Source organism: Leptodactylus fuscus, chromosome 10 (genome assembly GCF_031893055.1).
Source record: "Leptodactylus fuscus isolate aLepFus1 chromosome 10, aLepFus1.hap2, whole genome shotgun sequence".
Taxonomy (NCBI): Eukaryota; Metazoa; Chordata; class Amphibia; order Anura; family Leptodactylidae; genus Leptodactylus; species Leptodactylus fuscus.
In genome coordinates, this window is record NC_134274.1 from 24,285,960 (window position 1) to 24,300,342 (window position 14,383).

General features: G+C 40.8%; 1 protein-coding gene across 2 annotated transcripts in view; it reads left to right on the forward strand.

The window, feature by feature from the left end:
• NEURL1 (neuralized E3 ubiquitin protein ligase 1) overlaps positions 1–14,383 on the forward strand; it is a 164,166-nt gene that overhangs the window by 136,251 nt on the left and 13,532 nt on the right. For both annotated transcript variants that reach the window (XM_075257525.1, XM_075257526.1), the window contains exon 3: positions 1,307–1,628. In XM_075257525.1, the coding sequence (XP_075113626.1) occupies positions 1,307–1,628 (322 nt within the window). The remainder of the gene's footprint in view (positions 1–1,306; positions 1,629–14,383) is intronic.

The window sequence follows — 14,383 nt, forward strand, 5'->3', positions numbered from 1 at the left end:
ATCCTACATAAATAAACTGGATCTCAAAAGTAGATGGTGACTCGGTATTGTTACGCATGATACCTTATGGTGTTTGACAATCAAAATACACGATCAATTGACTTTATATGTATGGTTGGCCTTTCTTTATAATATAGAAGAACATGCAGGAGGAGTGAAAATATCTGTTTATATGAGCAATGCGTATAGCTATGGACTGAGGTCACATCTATTGTATGGGGCAGGATTATTCCACTCTCTGACGCGTTTCTTAAAGAAATTACCAAAGGATGTTTTATTAGTTTTATTAACTAACTATAGTCATGGGCATAGTTAGGAAAGACGGGGCCCCATTGCAAACTTAACTGGGGGCCCCCCACATACTATATGAATAAAAGGTGAATATTAACATTTCAATGTTTTTATTTCCCTGTTGGAAGTCCCCTCCCGAATGGGAGGATAAGTGTCTCATTGGTGGGTGTTTGACATCTGGGACACCCAGAATTTAGGAGAGTGGAGGACTTCTCCCCCCCTGAGTGCACCATGTGAATATGGCCACCAATCCTTTCACTTCTATGGGACTGCTGGATATGGATATCTCATTATCACTGGGATCACCCAGAAATCAGACATTATCCACATCCCCACCTGTATAATACAATAAATGTAGTAGAATATTGACTTCATTGTATTATGGTCACAGGACTGTGGCTTGGAAATCACCATGCTAAATTTAGTTTTAGAGACCGTGGGCAGCCGAGGCTGAGAGGTGGCTTCTGCTTTTCATAGCAGGCATGACAAATGATCTCATCTCTCAATGGCAATGAAAGATTCTTTCAGTAAATAGTTAGAAGACCAAATCCTGACATCAACTAAGGCTGAGGGTTATCCTGGCTAGTCATACCACGGCTGACCATGGAACATATATAGGGACTGCTTTGTGCAACCTGCCTGATATTACATTGCTCTTTATTTATTACCATTTAGTATAACAGTGTCTATTGACCAGGCAGTCAAGTTGGTAGAGGGATTGTTTGTATCAAGTGTTAAATTTATTGTATTGTATTATAATCAACAGGGAACACATTAGTTGTATAGAGACATAATAGGGCACCTTTAGACCGTGTGTCCCACACATGACAGGACGTAAATAAAGAATGACGGCGAGCAGAGATCTAAAAACTGTGAGGAAACAATATAGAAAATATATTGGAGCAATGCACAACTTTCATTATACAAACAATAATATTTACTTGCTTAAACTGGACAACTCCTATAAGAAAACAAACACCTACACCATACTCACTAGTGGTCTTGTCTTTCGCAGATCACAAAGAAGCAATGTTGCTGGAGTGGAGCTCTCAGACTTGGTTTTACATCCAAAGATCCTTCAAGGATTAACCCTGACACATTACCCAAATATGCTTGTCCTGACCTTGTGTCTCAGACTGGATTCTGGGCCAAGGCGTTGCCAGAAGAATTTGCAAATGAAGGAAACATCATAGCTTTCTGGGTGGATAAAAAGGGCCGAGTATTCTACAGGGTCAATGATTCGGGTGCAATGCTATTCTTCAGTGGAGTACGGACCACAGAACCTCTCTGGGCTTTGATTGACGTTTATGGGTTGACCCGAGGTGTCGAGTTATTGGGTAAGTACAATTTATGTCAGTATGTTGTATAGGTGACATTGTTTTCCGATAATGTACTGTATTTAGAACAAGGGTGCACTGTATTGTACTTACAACAGATGAAATTCTATCTGCATTTTAAGACTACTACCTTGGTTTTCTTACTGTATATATGAAGATTTTCAACATTTCTTGAACATAAGAATAGCTTGTACTATCTTAAAGTACCAATACACCATCAATAGCTTCCTCCCTAATCTCCTATAGATTTGCACTGTTGGTTCGTTCAAGCATGGGGGTGTTTTAAGTGGTTAGAGGAGACTAGAGGAACACAGCACAGCTATAACTCAGGCTTTCCTTTACCCGGGGCTAAGGCTTAGTTCACTACCCTTACTCTGTGTCTAAATCTGTAAAAATGGCCTTATGGAACCCCCTGAAAACCAGCACCTACAGTATATACCTCAGGTGTGCCACATTCCCTAGCTACGCCCCTGAACATAGGATTTAGAGTGATAAAAATCATCATGAGGTCAAGAGGTCCTCATATACATAAGGCTCTGTTCACATCTGCATTGGGATTTCTGCTCAGTTATAGAAACAGAAATCCAAATGGGCACAAATCCAAACAGATCCTGATGGACCCCATTGTCCACCATTTTGTCAGGTGAAAAAATCTTGCATGCCAGATTTTTTGGTCCATGAATTAAGACTGAATCTATGACAAAGTCTCCTAGTGGTACCTTCAATGCAGATGTGAAGATGGTCGTCCTGTCTGGAATCCTACTGACTTTTCTCTTATGTATATGGGGGTCTTTATTCCTCTGGGCATAATGTAAGAAGCTGCCACTCACTGTGGGTATAGGAAAAAGAAATGGGGATTTCTAATATTATTTGAGTAACCTGGGTCACTGAAGGAGAAGTTCTGATTCAGAAAACAAACATTGCACATCCAACTTATTTTGTTTCCAGGATCTAAGGATAATCTTTGTCAAGTAACTCTCTTGAAAAGTAAACTTACATCTATTATATAGCGGATTAAAATATATTCGCTGATAATAAGCTCTGTATTCAGATGGATCGGGGCTAATCCCAGTATATTTCCACAGACTACCTTTAATATATTAATAAACAATGAAAGATTAAAGTCGTAAATACATTATTAATAAACCGTCACATTGTATATTTGAGCCTTACTAAACTTAGAGGGGAAGTCTACTGCAGACCTGTGAGAAGATGTCTGATGTAGAAGATCACTTTAACCGGATTTATTGTTTAATGTAGCAACAAAATATAATGTCCTCTCATGTGTATTACTTACCACTTACACATCTCACAAGCTAACATTTCTGTGCCGCTATTTGCAGCATTTTTACAAGGTATAGACACTGATAAAGGACAAAGATACAGTCAGGGAGATTAACAGTGTCTTAAGACAGTCTACAAGTTATCTTTACAAGTATTGATCAAACTTATCAACATCCGAAGCATCTGTAGTGTGTAAGCCACTGCCAGACATGTCTAGCGGCAACTTATGTGGGGTGAGATAGGACAGCGGCATAAACATTACATGGTCTGCAGGTTCAGGCGATATTCATCTGATGTATGTCGCCACCTCAATGGTAGGAAACCATGCTGCTTGTTCGCCACACCATAGAGTAGGGGCAGAGAATTTGAGGTTGGGACAACCCGATCACATTAGCTATGTCACCTTTGTCAGGTTCTTGTGTCGCATTCCTTTTCTGTCACATCTACATATATAATGCTTTGCCAGATCCATAATCTTACAGATCCACACAGCACTTCACAGTGCAATTAACCTGTATTGGGATCTGTTGGGACTCCATTGTGGTTGCTGTCATTTGGCAAGAAAAGTACAACATACAAAGATGTTCTTTCAATGAAATGTAATGGAACTGCCACCTGATGCAATTGTGAACAGAGCCTACATTGTTAAAGAGACAAACAAACTTGCCTTGTTATATATTTTATCAGAGAGGAACAATTTTTGCAGCTTTGTAAAGTCAAGATGACTTAAGACAAGTGAAAGTACAGGTTCCAGGTACCCTGGTCCTAGGACAAAGAGACCGTATCACTGCAAACAGTGACTCAAGATTTGGAGTCATCTTAAAGAGTATAGCACTGGGAATAACTAACAAAACTAGTGACAAATCTAGTGCATATGAATGTCAATTTAAAGGAACCTGTCATATTGCATGTGCTGCCCAGTCAGCAGGCAGCATGTTATAGAGCACATTGATGTATAGCTTTCTCAATAGATAGGACTGCATTTTCAATGTGATAAGTTTGCTTGGACACAACAATAACTGGAAAAAGGCAGCTCAAACCTAAGAGGTTGGCACCAGTCCAGTCCATAAGAGGTTAAAGTGACACGTCATACCTCCCATCTCGCCCGTCTCTCTCGCCTTGAATGAATAGCATTTTTTTTGTCACTGGGATAGATACAGTTCTTTGTTGCTGGCGTCTCATTGGTGTGGGCACTATTCACTGAGAGCACCTGCTTTAGTCCCAAAGCAGCCAAAGCCTGATCTGCAGAGGGCACCGCCGCCCGCAACACACAAAAGCCAATTAGGATTTTTGCAGGCAGTGGCAATTGCCAAGATTTTGTTATGGTGCTGGTTATCGGCCGTAAACCAAACACATCGGGGAAACTTCTACCGGATTAGGAAAACCTTGTGGCGATGCAAAGTGTATTATAAGTAGGGGATATATATATATACATATATATATATATATATATATATATATATATATATGAAATATACCTATAAATCCATAATAATATATCATCTACCTCTGTGGCAGCTTTCATGAGGTTAGACATCAGAGGGTCCTTACTGGTGCAGAGACAGTAGTGCTAGAAGCTTTGTGTAATCTTTGTACATATCCATACGTGTATAATGTATACCCTCTTCTGGAGCCCTGGCTTATAGAGGCGGGTCCTGGCCAGGGACCCCTTTTTGTGCTGTCTATATGTCTTATGTTGGGTTCTGGTGAAAGACTTCCTTTATCTACCCAGCCATGGTGCATCCATTGCTGTTTTTCTCAATATGCATGTTAGCCCTTTGGAATGCAGGTATTGTCATTGCTCCATAGAGTTCAGCGGCAACACCCTCTTTGCTCCAAAAAGCTGCCAAGTTATTGCTGTTTTTCTCAATATATAAATATAGCATGGCAACACTTTTACTTATTGATAGGTCATTGGTGGAGGTCCAACAACCAGGCCCACTTCTGATCAGCTGAAGAGGCTGCAGCCCACTTTCCTGTTCCGATGATGTCATGGCAGCTGAAGTGAATGGGGCTAAGTTATAATGCCAGGTACAGCCCCTACAATTTGTTTGCTGTACTTAGTATTCTGTGAAGACGCCGCACTGTACACCCAAAGGGCGCAGCCTCTTCAACCAGCTGATCTGTGATCACATACTGCTGACCCATGCTAAGGATAGAGCTTCAATATACAGTATAAGTCCCAGTTAACCCCTAGAAGAGAAAATTAAAAGCCAAGACTTATGTCCTTCATATCTGATGGCGTGACAACACCGTCATCATCCATATGTTGAGTGTTAACGTACTGTACATTCCTGGGCTAAGGAATTGGTTGCATTCCATAAATCATCCTCTCGGCAACATGATTGTCAGCGAGAAGGAGTATTTTTATTCCTCCGGAGCTGTGACTTCATCTTTAAGCAAACCGTGCATGAAAATACAGGCTTCTATTTGATTGAACTGCTGTTTTACTGCCAAGTCAGACGTGAGCTGGCTTCTTAACCTTCTTGTTGTCAGGAGTGATGGCAGCGAGTCACAAATTGGAGTCTTACTGCCAAATTAGACATGAATTGGCTTTTAAATAAGAGTCTGCAGCTGGCAGTGAGGCTCTCGCCTGATAGGTCAGGATGCATATATTTTGTGTTGGAACAAGCTCTCCTTTTCAAAGGATGGACGTCTGCAAGCCGTAATGTCAAAAGGAACAAATGTAGGAATACACGTCATCTGCAAAGCCTCCAGAACATTGTTCTAGTATCAGCAGAAAGAATCTAATCTGTCCAGCTAGTCGTCCTCCCTAACACAACGCAATATATCTAAAAGTAATATGGCATATAGATAAGGAATTACAACTACCTGGAGATTATACGATATTCTATAGCATGGCTGTACACCTTGTTTATTCACAGTACTGGGGACAAGGAATTCCTATTAGTCTGTGGGTTTTATTAAAGAGTTTTATAACTGTAAAAATAAGAGGGGATAGTACAAACGAAATGGGGAAAGGAAATGGAAAAATGTCTAGGAACAGAGGAAACCAGTCCCAGTACATACTTCTTAAAGAGGACCTTTCATGTACAACATGCAGGAACATGCAATTTTAGGGTGCATTCACACGGTGTAGCGTAGATTTGGCACTTGTACGCCGCAAACTAGCGCGGCGCATACGATCCCCGCTCCCATTGAAATGAATGGGAGCGTGTACAGCACGCAAAGGGTCACGCGGCGTACACGTGCCAAATCTCGCGGCACGTTACACCGTGTGAATGCACCCTTATATACCGCTAGAGAGAAGACAGTCCACTGAATTCAGCACACTGCCGGCTTTCCTGTTCTCTGCCCCCGGAATGGAGATATCTGTGCCTTTACCGATCTCTGCCCACTGTTAGAAGGGTATTCCTGACTGTCTAGCTGGGCTGTGAGGAACAATCCCACCTGATTCTACTTGTTCATAGCCCTGTAATGTCAGAGGGGGCGTTCCTTACCGCCCAGAGACGACGCTGAGCTGTGAAGAACACACCCCAGTATTAGTCTATGGATGAGTCGGGGGGGGGGGGGGGGGCGTTCCTAAAAGCCCAGCTAAGACGGTCAGGAACATCCTTCTGACAGTGGGTAGAGATCATTGCTTAAACTAACAGCACCAATATCTCCAGCCCCGGGGCACATGAGCCAACAGTGCGCTGAATTCAGTACACTGTCCGCTTTATAACGGTTCATAAATCCGCATGTGCCTGAGGACATGAAAGGTCCTCTTTAAAGTAGGAGATCTGCAACCGTCAATGCAGAGTGCATAGGGTCATATGGCCCATAACATGGAATGGATGGAGAAGGCTACAGTAGATAATATGGAAGAGGTAGTTGCAGAAGAGCGGGAGCCTGCATTACACTTAGAAGGTGATAAGAAGGTTTCCTAAGTCCCAGGTAGTATGAGATTTACCAAAATGTTCCATAAATCCTACACCTTTAATGTGCGTATATAAGAACATGATGGAGGGGGTAGCAGTGCATTTAGCAGATGGAGATGTTTAGGAGAGTCTGGTTTTGCCAACATTCTACAGAGGTACATTGATTTAGCATGTAATGGGGTGAATAATAAGACTAAAACTGATCTCTGAAGGTGTCGTCCAGGACTATAGTGTTTGTTGCTGTGAAAAACAGAAAAGTAGACTGTTTTCTTACCACATCACCGAGCAAAAATCTTCAAGGTGCCAAACCTTCTCTCCGGACTATAGGAGGGCTGACCATAGGTACGATGCAATAGAAGCAAATCAACTTGCAACACTCCTTAGGTACTAAAAGTCCAAATTTAATTTAATCCATTAAAAAACAGAGTTCACACAATAGAAAAAAGTGCCAGGAAAAAAAACATATAAAGTGAGTGCGTTAAAAGAAAACGCTAACGCGTTTCGGGGTAAACATCCCGCTTAGTCATAGCGTATCACTTGAATAACAACATACCAATATGTTGTATCCACCCCCGATGTATCCAATTTCACTAATTAATTTCAACGCTTTTCACTAATCAACATTGTTTAAATAAAGTTGTTCAAAAGCCAGACCCTATTGTATTTTTTTAAATCCAAACATTAGTAGCAATGTTATAGCTTGAGCCAGCATCTGTTCAAACTGACGCATGTGGAAACAAAGCCACTTTATCAGATATGAGTATTATAATATTGTACTGTTGTATCCTCCTGTAAAGAGGAAACCGCATCAACATGACCTGTCTGAATGTGGGGCAATAAATATAATAAAATACAACACATTGTTTTATAGCCAGGTAAGTTCACATGTATCGTACATTCCGAGGAAAAACAAAGACTTTTTCGAACTAAATTTGAAGTAGACAGAATTCTACCTGTTCATCTAATAGTCGCAATTGGTTCCTCAAGTCACAAGATATAATAATGATAGTATGAAATGCGTTCATGTTTTTCCTCAGAATGTACGATACATGTCAACTTACCTGGCTAAAAAACAATGTGGTGATATTGCAAGTCAGTCTCATTCATTTGCATTTCCCGTGAAATAACATACTGTATTGACAACTGAGTGTTAGCAGTCAGCGACATTGTCCATAAACAATGTCCAACCAGTACAGCCAATGTCAGATTGTGTAGGGACACCAACACAGGAGTACAGCAGGAGTAACAGAGGAACAACATAACACAGAGCTCTAAGAAAAGTTGCTGTAGAGATTCTAATTTGATGGGGAATACAAGTTAGGATTGGTGATCGATAGTATAATAGACAGCCTTCTGTACCATATCGACCCTGACCCTTATAACACACCTGTTAGCTTATAGTGTTGATCCACAGAGAGCAGCTCTCACTGTGGTACACCAGCCCATCCGCATATTACATGCCTTGGCCATTCAGTCGGTGGGAGTCTGAGTAGTCGGACCCACCAATCTTCAAGTTACATCCTATCCTGTGGCTATGAGATAACTTTCCCAGATAGGAAAATCCCTTTAAGAGTGACTGTATGTACAGAACAATGGTGTAAAGATCTGAAAAAGTAAATATCTGCCAGAATTACTGTTTACAGGCAAGATGAGATTTCCTGATCTCTACTCCTTTTATTGTTGGGTTCGACTTCATTATTAATCTTACATTTATTTAATGTATTTTGTCTTCCTTGATCCAGTAAAGTCTCTAAGCCATAGAATCAAATGTTATCAGTCACGAGTTGTTACCTACAGTACTGGTGATCTCAATGCAATGCTTTTTTGTATACAGTGTATGAACCAATGGGTGTATACTGGATATATACAGCAAGCAAGTCTTATAGGAAAATGCATTCTGCCACTGTCTGTCTGATCCCTTATATTCCACTGCTGTCATTTATGCTTCATGTCATTGTGATGTCATTTATGCTTCACATGTACGTAAACCCTTGTTTATTGCAAACAGTCACGGATAGGGCATCAATACTAGAAACTGGATAACCCCTTTAATAAGGCATTAATACAGTAGCATCTAGTGCCACATAGCATGTTCTTATATATTACCATACATTGTGATTATATATAGTCACACTACATAGTATAGTCCCATATATGTAATGTGACATAGGACAGAGTGGCCACTAACTGCGTACATACTGTGCCAACAGCAGTGTCTATGTAGGAAGCATATGGGCATCATTCACAGCAGGGTCTGGTGCTTGGTATGAAGACTTGGCATTATACTATCTTATATAAGTGCTGCATGATGGCATGATGGTATTATTAGGGCTCAATGAGAATTTTAATTTGGTGTTCTATACTGAAGCTCTGTTATTTGGACTTAATGGTGGCATTTAGGGATATAACTTTACAGCATTGTTTTGCATGTTGTTATGCTATTGCATGTAGTCTGTATTGTAGACTTGAGTTTGGGTAACTCTTTATCTGCAATAGAGGCAATCTTAGAGATTCTCATCCCTGATTGTAACAATTCCCATGTCCCCCCGCCCAAGATAGTCCTGGTTCAGCATTTTGGGGTGGATACCAGTAATGCACGCTTTCTAGAGTGTAGAATATAGTGAGGACGCTCTGGCAAATACACAGGATTCTGCCTCGTAAAACTGGAATAAAGTGCTCAGCAGAACCATTTATTGGAAATCAGATTACGTTTACAATCTGTTTAATGTGAACATTATTATAAGTCGGGTCCTTCCTCTCTGAAAGTCCTTGTATTGAGAGTGACATGTTGTTTCACTTGTTTAGACAACCGATACTAGAAAGATTTCATAACATCTTGGAGATCAGATTTCTACTTCACAACAGGACATTTCTTTGAAAGTAAATGGTATTTTTTATCTTATGATCAGAGGGAAAGTCCTGAGTGCGGAGAGTTCTGTGGGTTTATTGGGTACCAGGAACAGTAACATTCCTGGACAAATAACTGGATTAACACTTTATTGCATGTCCAGTCATTTGTCAGGTTCATACAAAGACCCACATGTGTCTCAACCAAACTGGATATACCTACAGGTTGCCCTAGATTTGGTCCAATGGTTTGAAACGTCATCATCGTACTGTTCTGTACAAAAAGTTTTGAAGGAACTTGGCAGGGACATTGTTCCCGCCATCTTGGAGAACTAGGCACAGATCTTTTGTGGATGTAGGCTTGCTCCAATCTTTCTGTTCCAAAGCTGCCTGAAACTTTTGCACAATTGTATAATAAACAGGTTTGATGTCTGAGTGGTGTCATTGAACAAGTTACTGTAGAGCACAAAGCAGTTCTCCATCACCAACTATGTAAATCCTATATATTGTGATATGTAATAGGTTAACACACTTAGAAAGCAAACCCAGCTCACCCTTGAATCTGGGTTTCCTCCGGGGTTGCACGGATGAAGGCGGACTCTGCCAGCATTAACCATAGAAGTACACGAATGAAGGAATCCAGCATCCGCCAGGCAGGAAAAGTAAAATTAAACTTTTATTACTTCATAGTAAATGCCATTACAGGCTATCCGAGGGTGTTAGCAGATGACACAGCATAGAACAGCTACGCATTTCGGGACCTCAAATCGTCCCTTCCTCATGGCATGTAATAGGTTACCCGTCCCTGGCAGTATAAGCCTCGAACACCGGTAGATACAATGATACCATCTTGTCACTGTATATTGACCATGCTGTAGCATAAGCTAAATATGACTGGTGAGTAATGTAAAACTGATACTGTACAAGATATCTGACCTGTGTATACCTGACATGTATAATGAAATCCATATGTGACGGCCATTGTGTAATATGGTTACATCCTATGACTATTACATAATGCAGAATTGTTTCAAAACTATTCACAATTGTCCAATTTTAAGAAACTATACGTTGTAACGCAACCCAATAAAGAGAACTATTAAAGCATAGCATAACATGGTTTTCTGAGAAGGACATACTTTATGATCCAGCAAGAAAGCGGAACTAATGTCAAACACCATTAGTTTCACGTTCTCCTTACCAGTTTGTCTATAGAGGGTAATACTCATATAGAGAATAATATATAATACATACCAACTTTCATGGTTGGTCCCTAGGTGTTTCTGTGCATAGCCATTAGCTGCGCCATACACATTGGGTTAAATTCGGGCAATGGGGGTGACCAGCTGATAGTTTAATACCGTGTGTATGGGAGGCACTTGCCAGTGCCAAGATGACAAATACTAGGTGAGGTTGGATTTCCAATCCTTTGTTCCTGGAGTTAAGTCCTCCATCTTTGTATTTTGGCAGCCATCTTGTGCTCTTTCACATATAAACTGATTTTTCTGCTTAAGTCAAGGAGGCCCTTTGTTAGACTTTAAGGAATGTGATAATGAACGTTAATGCAGAGGTTGCTAATCATTATCTCTCAAGGGCCTCATTTTGAGAAGATACAGCTGACTTTGTATATCTCTTACCTCCTTTACATGATGTATGGATGAAAGAGGACCAAGGGCTGGGCCCACAGGTTCAGCAGGTACACGATGCCACACAGACGCACACAGTGTTTTAATCCCCAGGACAAAGTTTACTGAATAAGTCACAGAATAGCGATCTGGGAAAACATATAACACGGTATAAACAGAGAAGAAATACAAACTAATATGCAACAGAATATTGCAGCAAACTAACACTATACTCCTAGTTCCCACAGTTACTTAACAGGTACCAGATACAAGTCCTTTAAGAACACGGTTCTCCTGGATCGGTCCCTCGTTGGGGTGCACCCTAAGTATTGCGCAATACTATTTGTAATCCACAGTGAAATGGGGTCTTCACATAAAAGTACAGTTATATCCTATGCTCCAGCTCTCCACTTAACAGACAGGCCAATTTCCCAGATGATAAGGTGTCAGCGTAAGAGTCCCTTATATATCACCACGTGGAACACGTGGACGCGGCCAAGCCGTACTTACAAGTCCTTGAGGCCTTCCTCTCATGTGGTCTCCTTTACCTTCTGAGCTTCAGAGCTTTCCAGACTCAGTCCCAAAAGTAGCACCACAGACTCTGTGTCTCCAGACTCAGTCCACAGCCAGCATGGCAGTTCTTCCATCCAGCAGAGCACAGGCTGCCTTCCAGCATGTCAGGTCTCCACTGTCCCCTCAGCACATCACCTCCAGCCAGGACCCTTCTCTCCACAGAACTCTACTTCCTGTTTCCTGGTAATGGATGATGCAGATGACTATCTCCAGTGCAAGGTATCAAAACTGCAATCCCAGCACACTGCCAGGCTTGTAGGAGTCCAAAATGTCCCAGTAATTATCTGTAATCAGAGTTTGCAACCTCGAACAATATTTACATTCTGAAGAATTAATTGCATTAATTCCCTATGGGCATTTATTAATTTGCTGCCACCTACTGACCAAAGTTAGTTACTGACAGTTTACTACATCACACCCTTACATGGACACATAACCAACAAAAGTATTAATCTTATGGTATCTGGGCACTCTGTCATATTTTATGGTATATGAAGGTCACTTAGAGTGTATAGACACAGGGTCTATGGAACATGTCATCTTATCTCTTTTGCCATGATATATACATATAGATAGTCTGGGATGTTAGCTCACACATAAGTATTTGAATCCTTCTTTGTTTCATGGGAAAGTCCACCCCAGTGTGGAAAATTATAATGAGCCTCAGCCAATAGCCATGTGCCAGGCTTGTCTTATATCTCTATAACCAATTATGTTGTACCTGATTAGAATAGCCAAGCCAGCTCTTTGTCTGTAATGTATTTAAACTACCTTTTTCTTATAATAAAGCAGAACTCTTTTGATACACTACCATCTCGTGTCTTCAATTAGTTCTCCAGGCTTAAAGAGAAATGGCTGCAGTTCATCTTGGCCTGTTAATTAATTATCTAATTTGGAACTCTGCAACATACTCTTATGAGGACACTTTAATGTCCCCAACATTCCCCAGACAATAAGCTGCTGTTAGCAGAACTGACTTTGGCCTTTTATTCTTCACTATTAAAATTAGCAGACACTTTGGCTTAGCTTGGCATCCATCAAATGGGCAAGTCATGGGGGGCTACATTACCTGTAAGGCCAACCTATTAGTATAATGATATCTAAGCGGATATACAGGAGTCCCGCCACTCCAAGCTTGGGATCCCTGCTTCTTTATTACGCCATATCTTGGAGACATAGACTTTTATTTTCTGGAGGTTTATATTCTGCAGCGAGCGCTCAGTATCTGGGCTATTTATTCCCGCCATATGTGAATAATGATGTGATTACTCTGCTCAATACTCACAAATATAATAAGACTCGCTCGGGGACAGCTGTTTATATAGAAGATTCTTATACTGTATGTGCTGGCAATAAACCATATCCACGCAGGCTGGATTATCTGGGCAACTTCACAGCATATAATGTAAATATGAAGGAGATTTTCAGTTTTCCCAAACAGAAATGTAACAACTACCGTAGTACCAGTGAAGGGGGTTTCTGAGATAGGAAAAAAAAAATGAGCCAAGGGTGATTCCAATAAAAGACGCATTACTTGTCTGTCTATTCACTCACTTCCGCAGTGCTCTCTATTTCCTTGGCTGCAAAGATTTTCCAAAAAATCTTTGGGGTCCATCACCCACAAACCACTATTATCCTTCATGGTCTCTTGAGACCCCAGAGTGTAATAAGAAGAGACCCAGGAAGCTGCAGTAAAATAAAATACAATAATATTCACCTGTCATCACCTCAACTGAGCTCTCTAAGGTACCTGGCGCATGTTCCCAAGGGTCTTCAGTCCTCTACCACCCACTTCTGTGATGTCGTATACCCACCCGAGGTCTGTGCTTGGGCTTCAGCAGTCACATGGGTATGCATTACATCAGTCTGTAAGCAGGTTAATAATGCTATTTTTCATTTATCTCATAACATTTTCGCCCCCTTGCTAAATTTATTGCCCAAAGCTGGCCATACAAATTAGATTGGCCATGAAAATACTGCAAATGTTCATTAATAAGTAATAACAAAAAGCCTGCAGACAGGAAGCCGCATGGGACAGCGATGGACTGAGCATCTGACAGATTGTGATATTTACTGCTTCTTTGTACATCATTACTGCCATTATCTAAGACATTATTTGTACTGGATATATAATGCAAGAAGATTATTACATAGCATATAGGGAGTTGTATACAGTACACAAGTGTGCACCATATTCATATAGAACATCCTTCTCCACGCTCCTAATAATATAGATGCCCCGGCCATGGTTTGTATAATACTATAGTAATATTGCATGGGGCAGTTCAGTGTGTTCCAAAAATCTGTAAGGGAATGAATTAGAAACTTTATTAAAGAAATTGGCCATGTTTGAAATTCTTGTCGGATAGTTGTTGGGGCCAAGATATCAACTCCATTTTATATGCCTTCTCTATGAGCTGAGCATGGCTTATCTCCCACCATCATTGTAATAGTGAATTTTCCCTGCAGTGGTTGAAGAAAAATGCTTGGCTGGTTACAAAAACACAGATAGCACACTGGAATAGCACACGGACATATTCGGGGC